At 41.2% G+C, this 17,834-nt stretch overlaps 1 protein-coding gene across 2 annotated transcripts; it reads left to right on the forward strand.

Annotated features, from left to right (window-relative positions):
- The first annotated feature begins 1,925 nt into the window (after nt 1-1,925).
- On the forward strand, nt 1,926-15,981 carry LOC148100704 (apolipoprotein M-like). 2 transcript variants are annotated; one of them, XM_087847853.1, is made up of 8 exons: nt 1,926-2,038; nt 2,411-2,470; nt 2,830-2,969; nt 6,164-6,234; nt 15,160-15,297; nt 15,567-15,662; nt 15,763-15,790; nt 15,872-15,981. In XM_087847853.1, the coding sequence occupies exons 1-7, from the start codon at nt 2,036-2,038 to the stop codon at nt 15,774-15,776; spliced, it is 522 nt and encodes a 173-aa protein (XP_087703979.1). In that variant the 5' UTR covers nt 1,926-2,035; the 3' UTR covers nt 15,777-15,790; nt 15,872-15,981. The 2 variants fall into 2 exon arrangements, with proteins under 2 accessions (XP_087703979.1, XP_087703978.1); XM_087847852.1 differs by lacking the exon at nt 1,926-2,038 and having other exon boundaries at nt 2,255-2,470.
- Nucleotides 15,982-17,834: the final 1,853 nt, after the last annotated feature.

Genomic DNA, 17,834 nt, shown 5'->3' on the forward strand with positions numbered 1-17,834 from the left:
ACAAAGTCTGGCTAAATATGTGTGATTCTCCTGAGGGGTAGAAGAAAATTACCACTTACACAAATCCTTTGTTTACAACACAGTTTCAGGGATGGATATAGGTTTCTACATGGTTTTTCATTGATGTGAAACAGCACCATCATGCACGCTGGCTTTAAGCTGGCCTCTGACACTAATCCCTTATGGACCTTCTTTTTATTCAGGAGGATTTCTTTTTGTTTGGGTAAAGGACATTTTCTCACGTCTTAGTACAGCTTAACTGTGCAACATTTCTTGTATAAGCCTCAGACCCACAAGCTTAGAGACCAAAATTCAGAGTTTCATTTTAATGGAAAGAGGCCGAATAATTAATCAAAAGTCCAGAAAAAACACATTATATAATAGTTTATTGAGTGAAATATGTATTTAATCCCCAAGAAAAACATGACTCAGTATGTGGGGTATTTTATAAGTACATGAACTTTGACCTATTGTCAATGTGGAGAAGCCTTCTCTATATTTGCTGCTCAGCTTCAGTGAACATCACCTTTTTTCCCCCAGTTTATTTTTTTCACCATTGCACAACATTTTTATTCTTTTATTTCGATGTCAAAACGTTTTTGAAGCATGTCTAAATATACTGGTTATAAAATTAAACTTTGAAAATGCATCAAATCTCAATTTAGAAAACAAATCAGGTTGGTTATCTACACAGCACTCTGTCAGGAACGACAGTCTATCACCGAGGTTCATGTGTGTTATTTTGAAAATGAGTTAGAGCTGTGTTACACACCTGCTTCCACAAGGTGGAGTTGTTACACCTAATTAACTTTCTCCAGATAATTCACACTTGAAAACAAATAAATAAAAATCAGTTTTTCTACATCGTAAGTCACATAATATCAGCTTTACCTGGCAGCGTCAGATAGATAATGTCCCAGAGGTGTTCTATTGACTTAGGTCAGTATCAGTTCTTTCATCCACCAGGAGCTGCCTACATACTCTTGCAACAAGTGGTTGGGCATTGTTGTGCTCCAGGAAGAACCCAGAGCCCACTGCATTAGTGTACTTATTAACTTACAACTGTGTAGGATCCTTGTATTGCCTCATGCTACCAGTAGTGACAGCGACCCTAGCCAAAAGCTAAACTAGTGTAAAAACAGTCAGAAAAGATGCAGAGGGAGAAATGTCCTCCACCCTTAACACCAATCCTGTTTTGGGGCTGTCTCATTGTTTTCCCTCTACTGCACCTGCATTTAATTTCATTAACACCAAAGCGGCTGAACCTGATTAAAAATTCCCCAAACTGACCAGAAGTTTAACTGACTTGTTTTTATACTCTACTCATTATAGTTTATCATCATTTTATTGTAGGAAATAACATAAGTTGATCACAATTATGTAACCGTATGCAAAAAAAACCCCAAATTGGAATGAAATGTGATGTGATTTAGGATGTAGGAAAAAAACTTTCCTTATTTACTTTGAAGTGTGAATCATGTGGAGAAAGTTATTCAGGTGTAACAACTCCACCGTGTGGAAGCAGGTGTGGAACACAGCTCTGAGCAGAATTCAAATTAACACTTCTTCATACACGAGACATGAAAAGGTCAGTTATTCAATTAGCTGTTCAAAATATTTTGGCAATTATTCATAGTCTTTAAAACTGGTCATTTACAGGGAATGTTTGCTTAGTTTTGTTACTTATTGATTATTGTTTTGTTAATAGTCTTAAACTAAATATTCTTTGTTTTTTACAATTGTTTTCTTGACTTTCTTTTTTTTAAATCAGAAGCAAACCTGATTGAGAGAGCCGTGTGTGATTCTTAATAATCCAGTAATTTAGTTCTCCCAAACCTAGTATGGGAAGACGAAACAGGAAGTTAATGATTCCTAGTGTGTGTGTTGACAGAAGGTGTGGGACGCGGGGCAGGATGAACACAAACAAATAAAGTCAAAACTTGGGGTTGTTGTTTGTTACGTTCGTGAGAAAATTTGGTTGGTTCCAGTTTAGAAATAGCCACAAACACCTCCCACATACGACGATGACTCAGTGATGGTGAGTTTTTAGCGAGTTTATTCCTTTCAGAAAATGTTGGATGAGTAAGACTACCTGTGAGAATAAATGTTTCAGTTTCCTATAAATGTATTCTATCCTGACGCTGAAGTTTTACGCTCATGGATGCAAACATCCCATTTCCAACTTATTATTTACCTTTAAAGTTCAGGGGTAATGCTGCTGTGCAGATTAATAATTTACCTCCACCCACACTGATAAAGTGGTCTGTTGGAGTATTGCACACATTCAGAGACAATCCTGGGAGTTTCCAGGCATTTTGATCAGGATTACTACAAAGTGTTGACTTAGACTGCAGCTATGTTAAAAGAAGTCTTCTCTCTTCTTCTGTCTTTGTACACTTTGCTGTATCAGACCATCGTTCCCTGCTTGGAGCCTGAGATGCTGTCTGTGAGCGCGATCGACCGGCAGAAGGTGAGAGTAAAAATGAAAGGTAGAGGTTTAGATTTATGAAAATACCAAAGGCACTTCCCTCACTGGTCTGAGGGTTTTTTTTATAATAACCTCAGCACGACGGGATTTACTGTTGACCTTATTGCGTAACGTTCTGGTTAAGTGCATCTTATCTGTACAGGATTGGTATTTCACACTTACTACAACTGCAGAGAGATTTACCGAGATAAATATTAAGTACAACCACAAAGATGCACTTCCTACTCCCTCTGGTCTTTCCATAAGGGGTCTTCTGACGTGGGCTATTTTAAATAGCTTTCGTTCTCATACACTTACTGCTACCCCGCACTGTCGTGTCACACTCTGTGTGTCTGTTGCAGCATCTGGGGACGTGGTACTTTAAAGCAGCAGTCAGTCACAGAGAGGCGCACATCCAGAAGTTCAGATTGCTGGACAACATTGTGTTCACCATGGAGGAAAGAGCAAACGACACACTGCTGCTGACTGGACACATGCGCATGTGAGGCAGCAAGTACAAGCACACACACACACACACACACACACACACACACACACACACACACACACACACACACATTTTCATATCTTTCATTTCTTTCTGGCCTTTGACACCACATGAGACGTTGGTTTTTATTTTTTCGTTTTATTTTAGTTGTTTTTAGTTTTATGTTGTTTTCTTTTTTAATATAGGGCTGTTTTAATTTTTATGTATTATGTGTTTTATTTATTTTTCCTGTTTTCTGTTATTCTATTTTTTTCAACTTATTTTCTGCACAGCACTTTGGTCCTGTGCTGGATATTTTAAAGTGCTTCATAAATAAAATTGGATTGGATAACTTTGTTGGGACATCTCATTGACATAATGCTTTCCCTAGCTGCATACCCGAACCCTAACCATTACAAATGAACCCCTAACCCTATCCCTTATCCTAAACCTAACCATAACCTAATTGTAACCCTGACCCTAAAACCACATTTTGAGTCTGAAAATGTCTTCATGGGGACGAGCATTTTGTCCCCATAAGTGACTGTTGATCCCTGCAAGTACAGTATGCCAGTTTTCTTTTTTCACAAATAATAATAATAATAATAATAAAAGAACTCGATGTAAGGGAAAAAATGAAATGTTCTTGCAAAACTCAAAGGATATGCAGAAGAGAATTTCTGAATGTGAAACTAAGTTTAAAATTCAAGCTCACAAAAACTGGGTAATAGAAAACTGGAAGGATGTTGAGGTCTGATGAGTCTCAGTTACTGCAGACAACATTTAGGTTTGACAATGGCTGTATCCCAATTCAGGGTCTGCAGCCTTAAAGTACGCAGCCTCAACGATCCTCAAGGGCCGCGTACTCAAAGACCGCTAAGGCCGGAAGTGCGAGGCTTGTGAAATGGGACGGTCTAGCCTCCGTTGCGCTGCTCAGGTTGCCTAGCAACCATGATACTAACAGCTAGAAACGTTTCATACAGCTTTGTTTAACAGAAACGAAGGAGAAAATCATTTGTTCACGTGTTTGTTTGTTTCTACATGAGCTTTGATCATTCTCTGTAAGATTAAGCTCAGCTATTGAACGGCGTATATTTTAAAGTAAAGGCTTTAAAACCAAGTTAGTACAAACGTCACTAATGTCACATAACTTTGCCGACATGTGGCCAACAGTAATGTTTTAATGTTCTTCGTTATTAAACATTTGCACATAAATAAGTGACATAATATTCAGTACTTACTTAAAGTTTACTCATCAGGTAAACTCCTCATCCGCCGGTTTTTTTTCGGCAAAATTATCCACACCCACCGCCGCGCTATGCATTCTGGGATATGTTGGGCCACGAAGTCTACACCGCCACGTCCTTAAAATTCAGGGAAATGAAGGACGCATTTGAGGGCCGCATTTCGAGCAGCCTTCGCATTGGGACAGCCTTCGTCGCGTCGCGGTGACGTAATCGGCCTTAAAATGCGGCCTTTAAGGCTGCAGACCCTGAATTGGGATACAGCCTGTGTTTCTAGTAAATAATGACAGAAAAGCTGAAGAGGGTGAATTGAGGCTGTGGTTTGGGGAAGGCCTCAGGATAGCACACTGTGTTTGAGCTCAGATCAGCTCAAACTGGTTTATTGAACATGATGATGACGAGTTCGCTGCAGTCTAGTGGCCTTTCACAAAACTACCAAATCTCAATCCAACACAGCACCTTTAGGATGTAAATAAATCTGCAGCTATTGTGATGCTATTGTGTCACTATGGACCAAAGTGTCCGAGGACTCATCTATGCCACTATCTGTGAATCTATGCCACAAAGAATTAAGGCAGCTCTGAAGGTAAAAAGGGGTCCAGCACAATAAAATCATGCTATACTCAATAAAGTGGCCCGTGAGTGTATATGAATGCAAATAATGAAAAGCATAAATAACCCACTTCAATGATATTCTCTGGACCAGGGGTGGGCAACTCCAGGCCTCGAGTGCCGGTGTCCTGCAGGTTTTAGACGTCCTTGATCCAACACAGCTGATGTAAATGGCTAAATGACCTCCTCAACATGTCTTGTTGAGGAGCTAATTTAGCCAGAGGCCTGGTAATGAACTAATCATTTGATTCAGGTGTGTTGACCCAGGGTGAGATCTAAAACCTGCAGGACACCGGCACTCAAGGCCTGGAGTTGCCTACCCCTGCTCTGGACCTTGAAGCTAAATGAAATCACCTGTGTAATTGTGAGTAAAAGTGTCTTTGATGCAACTTGCCTTGCATCAAAGCAAGTTGAAACATGTGATGCACACAATTATTTAATAAAATCTTATCCCGAAAAAGCACGTCAGCTTAACAGCACAGAACACTTCTAAGCTGTGAGCTATAGCTTCCTCTGAAATGGAACAACTGCAACTTACAATTATTGTAATGCCCTCTTTACGGGCATAGACAAATCACCTCTGTCACACCTGCGATTCAGAATGCTGCAGCCAGACTCCTGACACATTCTGGGAAGCAAGCTCACATTACCCCTGTTTTATTTCCTTTACATCAGCTCCCACTTGATTTTAGACGTTTTAAAATCCTCACACTTACATACAGATAAGCAAATAGACAAACTCCAGACTATTTATCTCAACTTTTTCTCAAACACACTGCTGGTTGATCTCACAACCTCGAACTTCATTAGCTGTCCCTCATCCAAGGCTAAAGACTAAGGGAGACAGAGCTTTTCAGTCTGTGGCACCGAGGCTCTGAAACAGTTTACAACTGTAGTTCTGTTTAGCTGACTCTGTGGAGTCTTTCTCTAATCCAACCTTCTGCTGAGATTCTTTTGTTATCTGTTTTTTAACCTTAAATTCTGTTTTTAATATGGTTCTTTGTTTATATTGCATTGTAATTGTTGTTCAGCGCTTTGTGATTCTGATTACAGTGAAATAAACTTTACTTACTTCCAAGTTAGTTAAAAAATAGAAATGTTCCAGTGGAGTGTTCCTGATTTTGGAGTTTGACGAAATGGATAAACACGTGCGTGAAACTGCTTAATGGAATGGTCAGAACAGGAGAAATTAACAGAAACAAGAAACCCCACAAGCACAAATAGATACTAGAATTAGGGAAGTGATGTGTAGAAAATGTAACAGTCGTCAGCGCATGTTTCAGAATGAAACGAAAGTCTTTCTGCTATGTTTCACTTGCATTTATAAAAATTGCTATGTTCACTGTTTTTCAGGGGGGATAACTGCATAAAGCAGACCTGGACCTATCATATAAATCTTGAGAGCAATGATTTGGAACTGGAAGGTATCTGCAGCACCATCTACTTACACAGACGCTTATAATACACACATACACACAGTAAATATGGTCTTTCCACAGGTCAAAGTAAGTTAGATTTTTAAGATGGTAACTTTGTGCTCATAAATAAAAAAGAATAAACAAACTGACAACAAATACAGCAACAAACTATGCAGCAGCTTCCCAGAGTCCTGCTGTTATCTGTTTGACCATCATGGCACTAAAGCGCACCAGTGAGCTTATTTTTGGATATCATTGTTCTATACATGCAGGGATTCTCTGGATCTTTATAACTTCTGGAGATTTCAGATATAAGTATTTATAAGTATTTTTTTAAATTTCAGTGCAGGCAAGAAGAAAACACCGGCAGAACTGTTGATGAAGTTAAAGAAAACAATTTTTTTCTAACTTTTCTAATTTTAATGGTGTTTGGCTCATTGCTACGGGTCATTCGATCCTTATACAACTGTTGCAAGAGCTTGGTCTGCATAGCCAGCGATAAGTCGGACTCGTTCCCGGTGGGTGATGGGTGCTGCCAGGGCTGCCCTTTGTCACAAATTCTGTTCGTAACTTTTATGGACAGAATTTCTAGGCGTAGCCAAGTGGCAGAAGGCTTTCACTTCGGTGGTCTCAGGATCTCATCTCTGCTTTTTGTGAATGATGTGGTTCTGTTGGCTTCATCCGGTAATGGCCTCCAGCTCGCTTTGGAACGGTTCGCAGCCGAGTGTAAAGCAGTGGGAATGAGAATCAGCACCTCCAAATCTGAGGCCATGGTCCTCAGCCGGAAAAGGATGGAGTGCCCACTTGGGTCAGGGACAAGTTCTTGCCCCAAGTGGAGAAGTTTAAGTGTCTCATGGTCTTGTTCAGGAGTGACGGGAGAAGGGAGCGGGAGATTGACAGACGGATCGGTGCTGCAGCTGCAGTGATCTGGACGCTATATTGGTCTGTTGTGATGAAGAGAGAGCTGAGTGTAAAAGCAAAGCTCTCAATTTACTGGCCAATCTAGGTTCCTACCCTCACCTGTGGTCACGAGCTGTGGGTAGTAACCTAAAGAACGAGATCACGGATACAAGCGGCGGAAATGGGCTTCCTTGGAAGGGTGACTGAGATAGGGTGAGCAGAGCCGCTGCTCCTTCATTTCGAAAGGAGCCACTTGAGGTGGTTCGGGCATCTGACAAGGATGCCTCTAAGCACCTCCTGAGTGAGGTCTCCAGGGCATGTCCCACCAGGAGGAGGCCCCGGGGCAGACGCCTGGGAACGCCTCGGTGTTCCACTGGACAAGCTGGAAGAAGTGGCTGGGGAGAGAGACGTCTGGGCTTCTCTGCTTAGGCTGCTGCCCCTGCAGCCTGGCCCCAGATAAATGGGAGAAGATGGATAGATAAATGTTTTTGATGAATACGCAAACACATTTTCATTATTTGAAATTCTAAATTAAATCTGTGTTGATATAATTGCTTTACTTTAGACAGACAAAAGTACATTTATTGCGTTTTGTAAATTAAATTACTGATATTCAAATTTAGCCGTCGATCATTACTCTTGGTTTGTAGAAAGTTTATAGTAAAAGATAACACAGACGTCAAGTCAACTTGAAAATTCAAAAGTTAGATCAAAACAGATAGCAGCGTGCAGTAATGCTCTGCACACTCCTGTCTGTGCTATCACCATAACGATCAATGACCCAGCTACACAGTTCAGTCACTGTGTCACAGCTTTGCTTATCTAACATGAACACACACACACACACACACACACACACACACACACACTCACATACATGCAAAGAACAATTCAGTACACAGAATGCGTATCATACCAGCCAACTGTCAAATTTTGCTCCTGCAAATGCAGAACTTCTTACAGTCCCACTAAAATTTGACACACAGTTTTACACTCCTTACGTTTGTATGGAGCCCCGCAGGGGACATGGGAGAAAAAAAAAATTAAGACGGACTTTTGCGAGATCTTGCAAAAGTCCGTCTTAACTCTGTTACTAAATGCAGATGCTTGAGAATACTGGGTTAAGTGGATTAAAGTATCAAACAACTCGATCTCATTCTAAAATATTACAGTTTTTCTTAATTGCATTGACCTGCCTAAAAAAACTGGGATCCACTCAGTTTTTAACATCACTCAGCAGAGCAAATATGTTAACAATTTCTCACTGAATTGACAGATTTTCCCCACCCGACTGCAAAACAGTTATTACAGATGTGATTCAAGTAGTCCAAACCCCGCTGTTTTAGCTGCAGTAACCAAACAGAAATATGTATGAAACCCCTAAAACACCCATTTGACACTCCAAGTTCAAGTTCAAGTTCAAATTTTATTTGCCACATGCAGTGGCAGGTTGCCCTGCAGTGGGATGAACCCACCCCCCAACCTTACACACACAACACAGACATCACATGGGGATACAAGTCAGAGAACGGTTGCATTACAGAAAAACACTGAAATATACACTACAATGGGAAAGTACAAGAGGAAAAAAGAGACCTCTGCTCATGCTGGGCTCCTGGGAGGACAGCATGAGAACAGGAAACAAAAAAACTCCTTCTCACAGAAAGCACATAAATGTCCACAGTACAACATTATAGAGCACGTGACCAGCAACAGGGTTGGGTAGGGGGTGAGGAGTAATCCTAGGCAACACAGCAGCCATCCTGCCACTGCGCCGTCTCTCGAGCGCGGGCCCAGACCTGCCGGGTTCTCCAGGAGGGAACAAGTGTCGAAGGCGTTTGGAAGGGGAGGGGGGATGTGTGAGTGCTTATCAGTGTAAGTGTATGTGTGTGCGTGTCCATAGTTCAGCTGAGACAGTGTCCCTCGCCCTGCCAGGCTAAGTAAACAGACTGCCAGCCAACCCAGGTGGCCTTGCATGGAATGGGGGGAACAGTCTAAACACAGTCGTTATCAGGAAGTTTTTGTTCGGCTCCAGCCTTGAGCCCACAGCTGGCGCCGAAGGGGTAGCCGCATTATGATGGTGATTTTTCTTTTGTGCAAACAACTCATGAGAATTTCAAGCTGTTCTTAACAGTCTGACACTGGTCTCTCAATCTCCGCGAGCTTCTCCATGAAGTTATCAAACTTGCGCTCCGTGGTCTTGTCATTCTTGTGCTCAAAGAGCCGATTCTGAGAACTCACGACCGCAGTCAGCTGCTCCATGATGTGATCCAATTTATTCTGAGTATTCACAGCAGCCGTAAGCTTCTCCAAGGTCTTATCCATGCTCAGTGAGCCCATTCTGAGAAGTCGCGCCTCGTCCCATCATTTCAATCCCAGCAGGCAGCCTTGGGGGGGTTTGAACAGCCGGTTCTGCTTTCTTTATTCTTCGATAAGCCAGGGCCAAGCCAGCTCCAATCAGCAAGAACCCTGTTATCATGGTTCCATGGTTCCCAAACAGACTGTGAGAGAGTGTTCCAGGGAAAAGTAAAAACACAAGACAAGACAAGGACATAAGAAGCTAAGCAGGGAAGATTAGGGAGAGGAGGAGAGGAGAAAAGTGCGACCGCCTTCGCCAAGAGCCTTCACAATAATCTTCAGTCTGCAGGACTTAAAAGGTGCCAAGTCTGTGTTGTTCTTTACCAGCACGGATGGAGGCGGTCTGAGGCAGATGAAAGTGAGAGTAAGAGGTAGAGGGGTGCAGGTGTAGTTGGAAAGGCCCAAGTTTCAGAAGAAATTTGGGCAGCTGTTGTTGATCATGTTATCAATCATGGCCTTTTACTTAGAGGCTGGACAAAGAGTACAGCTTGTTCTAGACAGAAACACGGCTGCATTCATTGTCCGAATTTTTTGACGGGAGAACAGATTGCTGCAGAGATATCTTCAGTGATATACTTTATGTAATTGTTTCCTCATTCCCATTACAAGTTACTATACATCTTTATAGAATCCAAAGGCTGCCATCCTCTGCAGCTGTTGTGAACATGGTCGTTACAAACAATGCCATAAGCCTGACCACCACTGACCGCGTCCGAAGAAGTAACCATGTGGAAATGAAGCAGCAGTTCCATTTCAAAGGAACTCTGATGGTGTGAAGGAGGCCCGATGCAAATATGTGGAAATATTACTATACTGTAATGCCTTGTCATATCATACAGTTAGAGTCAACTGGAGACACCTTTCATTGTAATTTTGCCCTTTTTTACTGAGAGAATAATGGGGCTTGAAGTTGGGGGCACATCATGTCTCCATTTATGTTGTAAAAGAGGAGATGTGGAAAGAACCCCACTGGGTACAGGCCCACTTTCACCGTTTCAGGACAGAGGGGCGCCAACATAACTGTGCGTGCTGCCATCCCCAGTGATGGTGTCCTATGCCATATCCCCACTATTGGCCCGTACAACACCGAGCGCCTCATAACATTCCTGAATGCACTTTGTGAGAAGCTGATCCCACCTGAGGAGAGACGGCTGTTGAGGCCTGTCATGCCAATCTTGTAATTATTTTGGAGAATGTGGTGTTGCACCACTCTCATATTGCCCATTTTTGAATCAAAGCATTTCTGATTCTGCATCCAGTTCATTGCCAGAAGACAGATTTGGTCCAGGCTATGTAGAAAGTTGACAACTGGCTACAATGACGAGCAATGGTGCACTGATTTGCACTGAGGACTGTATTTTGTTGTCCATTGTGTAACGATTGATTGGAAGAGCTCATACACGTGTTCGCAGATTGTAGTGTTTGAAGTTAAAATCTGCTTTTGTTTCATATTTTAAATGTTTTGCTACGGTTGGAGTCAGTTTGCACTTTGACCATGAGTGCCTCTGTTTAGGCCTGTGTGCGCTAACTGTTTGGAAAGTGTGGAGTTTGCTGTCATGCAGTGGCCAACTCGAAAAACCAAACCTAAAAAAGTGTCACTGCTGTGTCGGCAGACGTGTGAAGGTGAAGTGAGGACCCAAGTTCAGGCAGAGGTTGGGATGAGGAGTGAGTTTATTTAAGTGGAGATGGGGAGGACAGGAACTAAGAAATAACTAAACTGGGAAAACCTAAACACATGAAACTGAAGCCAAAACTCACAAGATAACATGCAGCAGAACACAGGGAGACCCGGGGAGACATCACAGAAGAACCAGCAACTAACAGAGGCTTAAATACACATAGGTGATAACGAGGGAATGAGACACAGAAGGAGAGCACAGCTGGGAGTAATCAGACATGACGAGACCAGACCTTCACAATAACACAGGAAATACACAAAGACGCAGACCAGAGGGGAAGAGAAAAACACTGAGGAGCATGAGGGAGAGCACAGACATGATGATAAACTAAACAAAACAACTTAGGACCAAAAGTATAACTCCAATAACAACAAATGAACTTCACAGTCTACAGAAACACAAGGAAACAAAGAATACTGGGTCAGAGTGACCATGACCATGACAACATGTGGGTGGTAATCTGCGACTATGGTACCAAAATGATTACCATCATCATCAACAACTTCCTGCCTTTACAGCTGGACTTTTTTGCCCTTTAAAAGTGGCAAAATGTGTGCCTATCTAACCACCTGCTGTGGCACTGTGGCACATCACGTTAAATAACTTTTAACAGCTGCACTGACCTAGTTTTCATTTCTTGACAAGTTGTTTTTCATTATGTGTCACATCATTTGGTGACACAGTTGTTGAAGCAGCAGTAGGTCAGATGTTTAGGCTCCTTCAATTGTTGAACTCTCCTTGGGCATACCACTAAACCCTGTATTTCCCCAAAGCAGCTGTGGACATTGGTAGATCTGGGTAATAACACTTGTTGTAAAGTGGACTTTAATGTCTGTTCATTATCCTGGTACACCAAGATTTTCTTTAATTATCCCGTTATGTCCCGGCTCTGCTAGGCAACAGGGAAGGTAACATAAATGAGGCCACCACGGAGGGAATCAGTTTAAGAAAAAGGTTTATTACAAAAAAAACTCAGAACTGAAAACCGATAGCGTCGCTTAAAGCAAACCACTAAGCAATTGGCCAACACATGCGCTGCCCAGGTTGCCTAGCAACCATGATACTAACAGCTAGAAACGTTTCATACAGCTTTGTTTGACAGAAATGAAGGAGAAAATCTTTTGTTCATTTGTTTGTTTGTTTCTACATGAGCTTTGATCATTCTCTGTAAGATTAAGCTCAGCTATTGAACGGCGTATATTTTAAAGTAAAGGCTGTAAAACCAAGTTAGTACAAACGTCACTAATGTCACATAACTTTGCCGACATGTGGCCAACAGTAATGTTTTAATGTTCTTCGTTATTAAACATTTGCACATAAATAAGTGACATAATATTCAGTACTTACTTTTAAAAGTTTACTCTTCGGGCGCCCTTCATCCGCCGTTTTTTTTTTGGCAAAATTATCCACACCCACCGCCGCGCTATGCATTCTGGGATATGTTGGGCCACGAAGTCTACACCGCCACGTCCTTAAAATTCAGGGAAATGAAGGACGCATTTGAGGGCCGCATTTCGAGCAGCCTTCGAATTGGGACAGCCTTCGTCGCGTCGCAGTGACGTAATCGGCCTTAAAATGCGGCCTTTAAGGCTGCAGACCCTGAATTGGGATACAGCCATTGAAAGTTCTTCAGCCTTTTGTAGTCACAGGCGGGTACAATCAGTCATTCATTGGTCCCTGGAGCACCACAGGTCAACAGCCAGCCAATCGTCTGTAGGTCCTGGCACACTTGGGTTTCCCTACAGGGAGGCCGGCCCACTTCCTCCAAGGCCAGGCGCCGTAACATCACCCTCAAATGATCATTTCATACACCCACAGGGGATCTCCTCCTGGTCAGACATTTCTTTTTTTATTTTTTTTTATTTCCTGGCTCTTGATGGAGGTGGTCACACTTTCTCCCTCTCCCTCAGTCAAGGCCACCCGCGTCGACCGAAGATTGTTGACTTTTGCCTAACCGAGTGAAGGGACACTTTCTCTCAGCTGAACACGGGACACACGCTTCTATGTTGTGAGATGTGATGATTCACGTGTCATGTGCTGAGGTGTTTTTTTCTCAAACTGATCTCCCCGTTGGAGCTCAGTCTGGGGGGAGTTCGTTTATCTCCTCGTCTTTCATCGTGTTGTTTCCATTGTTTCGGATCGGGTTGCTGCTCGTGCGGTCGGCCGTCCATTGCTAGCCTGACCTGTCTCCCCAATATGATGTTTGTGTGTTGTATGTGCGGTTGGCAAAGTATCTATCTTAATTGCCCCCTGGGGATAAATAAAGTCTCTCTGACTGTGACTGAGACATTGAAACACAACACCTAAGTGGTGATCAGTAGGCCAGAACCACCTCAGCTGACTCCTTTGGATGTGGTAGAGCAGCAGCTCTAACCAGACTCCCACAAACGACCCGTCTCAAAGAGTGAGCCCAAGACATGGAAGAAGCTCATGTCTACCACTTGTATTCTGCTGAATTTTAACCCAAACCATAACCTTTTTTTTAAAGAACCTAACCATGTAGGACAAGTGTAAAGTTCACTAAGCTGTAAGGTGAAAGTCACTTCTGTGAAAGATTGTTTCATGTTTTAGGAGCAAATTGATTAACATCAGCACAAACCCCCTGGCTTCTATGATGTATTTAGGGGAAAATATTTGTGACCATTTCACCAACAGTATCCTGTTCAACAGACTGTGGGTTTGCATATCTGATGTCACAGGGATTTGCAGCATGTATTTGCAATCGGTGGTTTTGTTGTTTCGTCTTTTTTGCTTGTTTCAGTAAGGGAAGGACTCGTTTGTCTCACCTCAATAGCCTTACATTCCTCAGGGTTCAATTTTAGGGCAACATTTCAGACAAGAAGACCTCAGATAGGAATGAATTGTTCAGAATTTGATTTATAGGCCCTTCGAGTCTGATAGTAATGCAAAAGAAACCAAGGATTTCTATAAATTACTTGTAATCACTTCAAACACATATAATTGACAGTTTTTATTGTAAGACATAAATTACAAAAAACAAAGCCTTGACCCATCCACACGAAGCTGGTCAAAAAGTGTGAAAGTCAGTCATCATTTTCTTTTAGTTTTAAAACAGCAAAAATAAACAGCTTCTTCTCGGTGTTTAACTCGTGCTGTCTATGCCCATAAAATTAATACTCTAAATAAAACTGCATTTGACAAATATGTGCAAAAAAAGCAAAAAGAAAAGACATCAGGAATGGGATGAATATCTTTTCAAAGTATTGTATTTATCAGCCCAAAAGAGATTTTTACATGACTGGCACTCTTTATGTTCTCGTCACTGTGAATCCCCTTTGCCGTAACAAGTCATGCTATACAAATAAATTGACAGTGAACATAAACACTGCAAATAACTACAGCGCTCCAGAAATGACTTTAAAAATGTGCTGGTCCTTTTATTTGATGGTGAATTGAGTCTACATCACAAAAACGTGGCTAGCAACAGCATAAAGACAGAAAGTCCCACATTCAGCACCTGAAATGACTGTAAAGTTTAAAAATCAACCCGGCCACATTATAGGGACAAGTGAAAATTTCTGCCACCTGTTATGGACTATTTTTATAATAACACATTAAATGGGAAACCACAATGGGACTCTACTGAATGCACTATTTTATTCCACCTTCGGTCACAGCCATGTTCTTGTGATTTAGGATTTTTGACAATTTCTTTAATGACAAATCAATAATTTCTTATTCGAGTTGACAAGATAACTAAATTCAGATTTAGCTTTTCTAACTGACCACCCTGTTTTTCTATGCTTTCATGTACCCAGGGCCCAATTTCCACTGTAGAATTCTGTTTATTTGACCCATTGAAGTAGCATTTTCTGCAGCACTTTAGCTCAAAACAAAGAATTCTGCTTCTTAAATTTAGATTTTTACACGGAGACCCTATTTAAAGCTAAAGTTTGATTAAAAGTTTCATTAGAAGAGAAGATTGATATCACAGTCATTATCTGCTTTGCTCTTTTCTGTGATTTTACTACAGGAAGGCCACAGCGCAAGAACCTACTATGGAGTGGCAAGTGGGCCGAATGCTCCGAATGCATCATTTTCCAGGAAATAGAGCCTCCACTAGATAAGGAGAAAGGAACGGAAGACTCCCTGCATAGACACATGCTGTATTGTAAGCTATTTTAAAGAATTTGAAGTTAAATGCAAATAAATGATTAAACAAAATGTCAGAAATATTACTGGTTATTAAGTCAGCCATGTGATTACTGTAAGTGTGTTAACCGCTGCACTAGAGAACCAATCTTAAAGATGACAAAAATTACAATAAAAATTTAAACCTGTGGTTATTTTAAATGTTCGACACAAGTCCAGCTTTCTGCTGAATGCACACACTAAACTATCTCGACTAACTTACTTTTCGGTAACTGCTTTTCTTTCAAGCTCGCAGCAGTAATAGCTCTGACATGGTGGCAACATTTCTGAAAAATGCAGCCTGTCATAACATGCAGGCGAGCGTCACGCCACGTCAAGAGAAAGGTGAGCGGTTTAGATATTATCTCTAATCACTCAAATAAATTTGTTTGTGCTCGAATGCAATCGTATTTGTCGACCTCTAAAGTTATATCTGTATTTACAGAGTTTTGCACGTAGTTATCAAGATTACGGTGAGCACATGCAGCATATAAATCTTTCATATGTATGTGTCTATGTATGTATGACTGTTAAAATGTTCTTGGTTTTTACAGGTTACTGTTGGATCCACTGGCATCTTCAATAACAAGAATATTTCTTTTTTTTCTTGAGTAATTGTTAACCAATTAAAACCAAAACACCCAAGTCCTGTCTCCCTCATGTAATTTGCTTTTCCATTTTTAAATTTATAAGTATATCAAGTTATGGTGCGTCAGAAAACATCACAAAAAACACAGTGATCTTTATTGTTATGAAACAACATCTATCAAAGATCTACACAGGACGGGGCCTGCCTTACAGTACGTCTCTGCAGAAAAAAACTGGGTGATTTCCACGATGCTTTTGAGCAGAACGAGATGTTCACAAAAGTTGTAAAGTAGGTGTCAAGGTTGTGCTGTGGCAGGCAGGATGTAGAAACAAAACAAGATACAAGAAAGAAAAAATGATAACCAGGAGCTCAGTGGGAGACCAGAAACTAGAAATCAAAGGAACTAGAAAACTAAGAGCTGATGAGAAAACAAACACAGGAGCAACAGGAAACAGCACAGAGAGGGTACGACATGACAACAGGCAGAGGAAAACACAGGGCTAAAATCCACAGGGGAGAAACAAGAGAAAGGAAGCACAGCTGGGATTAATCTGACATAACAAAACCTATTTTTATTCTCTGGCTTTTAACTGATATTTATTATTATTTTTTTAAATTTTATTGCTATATCTTGTTTTATTACTATGTGCATATTAGTATTGTACAGCACTTTGGTCTACCAGATGTGTTTTTAAAGTGCTATATAAATAAATAAATGATGATGATGATGATAACAAGACGGGGAGGAAGCAAAATTGAATACACTGAACACAGGACAAGGAAGCTTAACACAGTGAATGGGGAGACACAGGGAACATAGGGACAAGGGTGACTGGGCATGAAACGTGGGACATGGGAAAAGCACCGAGTAGACGTGGGAACAGAGACTAAACATAAATACTAAGGAGGAAGGACTACAATCACTAAGAACACAAGAAATAAAGGGAACCAAAACCAGGAATAACAAGAATCAAGGGAGATTAAATCAGAATCTGAAACACAAATACAGTGACAGTAGGATTATTGTGTCCACTTTATTATTGTGTATTACATCCACAGTCATTAAAGGAATAGTAAGTTTGCTTAATACCACACAGTAATTGTGCCGTCATCAAAATTCTACCATCATTGTATTTGATCTTTCCTCAGGAAAACAAAGGGGAGTGTGATTGTGAAATGAGTGTTTGTAAAAAACCCAGTCACTTAGTAACTTGTTATTGAAGTAATTCAGGCAGCTGCAAATGCCTTGGGGAATCCATCATAGGTAGTGACACACAGTAGACAGTGCTGATGAACAAAGTGAATGTTTTTTTGTATTGTAGGTTTTTTTTGGGGGGGGGGGCACCAAAGGTTGGTTCTAGAATTGAGTGAGTAACTGAGCACACCTCGTCAGTATATGAGATGTAGTAGAGTATAATAAGTCTCTCACATTGCTCAATTCAATTTTATTTATACAGCTCAAAACCACAACAAAAGTTGCCTCAGGGTGCTTTGTATTGTTAGATAAATCCTACAAAAATACTTGCTGAGGAAAACCCAACAATCATTTGACCCACTATGAGCAAGCGCTTTGATCACAGTGGGAAGGAAAGACTAAACTCCCTTTCAACAGGAAGAAACCTCCGGCAGAACCAGGCTCACCGGTGTCCACATTGTTGTGGAGAAATTTTAACCCACTCTTCTTTACATTCCTTCAGCTCATTGAGCTTTGTGGGCATTCTCTTATACACAGCATTTGAGTCAGGTTGAGGTCTGGACCTTTATTTTGGATCTTTTAGTTTTAGATTTCCGGATTTTTTTGGGATCAACAAAGTTTCAGCCAAGCTTTGTTTGTCAGACAGATGGTCTTACACTAAGGTCCATGCTTGACTGTAAACTGACTCCATCCATTGGGCCAAATCATCACCCATTCATCATAGTACTAAACA

The sequence above is a fragment of the Neolamprologus brichardi genome, chromosome 11 (genome assembly GCF_056152115.1).
Source record: "Neolamprologus brichardi isolate AB-2024 chromosome 11, ASM5615211v1, whole genome shotgun sequence".
NCBI lineage: Eukaryota > Metazoa > Chordata > Actinopteri > Cichliformes > Cichlidae > Neolamprologus > Neolamprologus brichardi.

What these genes read in the sequence shown, in the direction of transcription:
- LOC148100704 (XM_087847852.1), top strand. Translation starts at nt 2,357, where the DNA reads ATGTTAAAAGAAGTCTTCTCTCTTCTTCTGTCTTTGTACACTTTGCTG. An exon ending in GCGCGATCGACCGGCAGAAG is followed by an intron (nt 2,471 to 2,829) that starts GTGAGAGTAAAA and finishes TGTCTGTTGCAG; the next exon opens with CATCTGGGGACGTGGTACTT. An exon ending in CTGACTGGACACATGCGCAT is followed by an intron (nt 2,970 to 6,163) that starts GTGAGGCAGCAA and finishes ACTGTTTTTCAG; the next exon opens with GGGGGATAACTGCATAAAGC.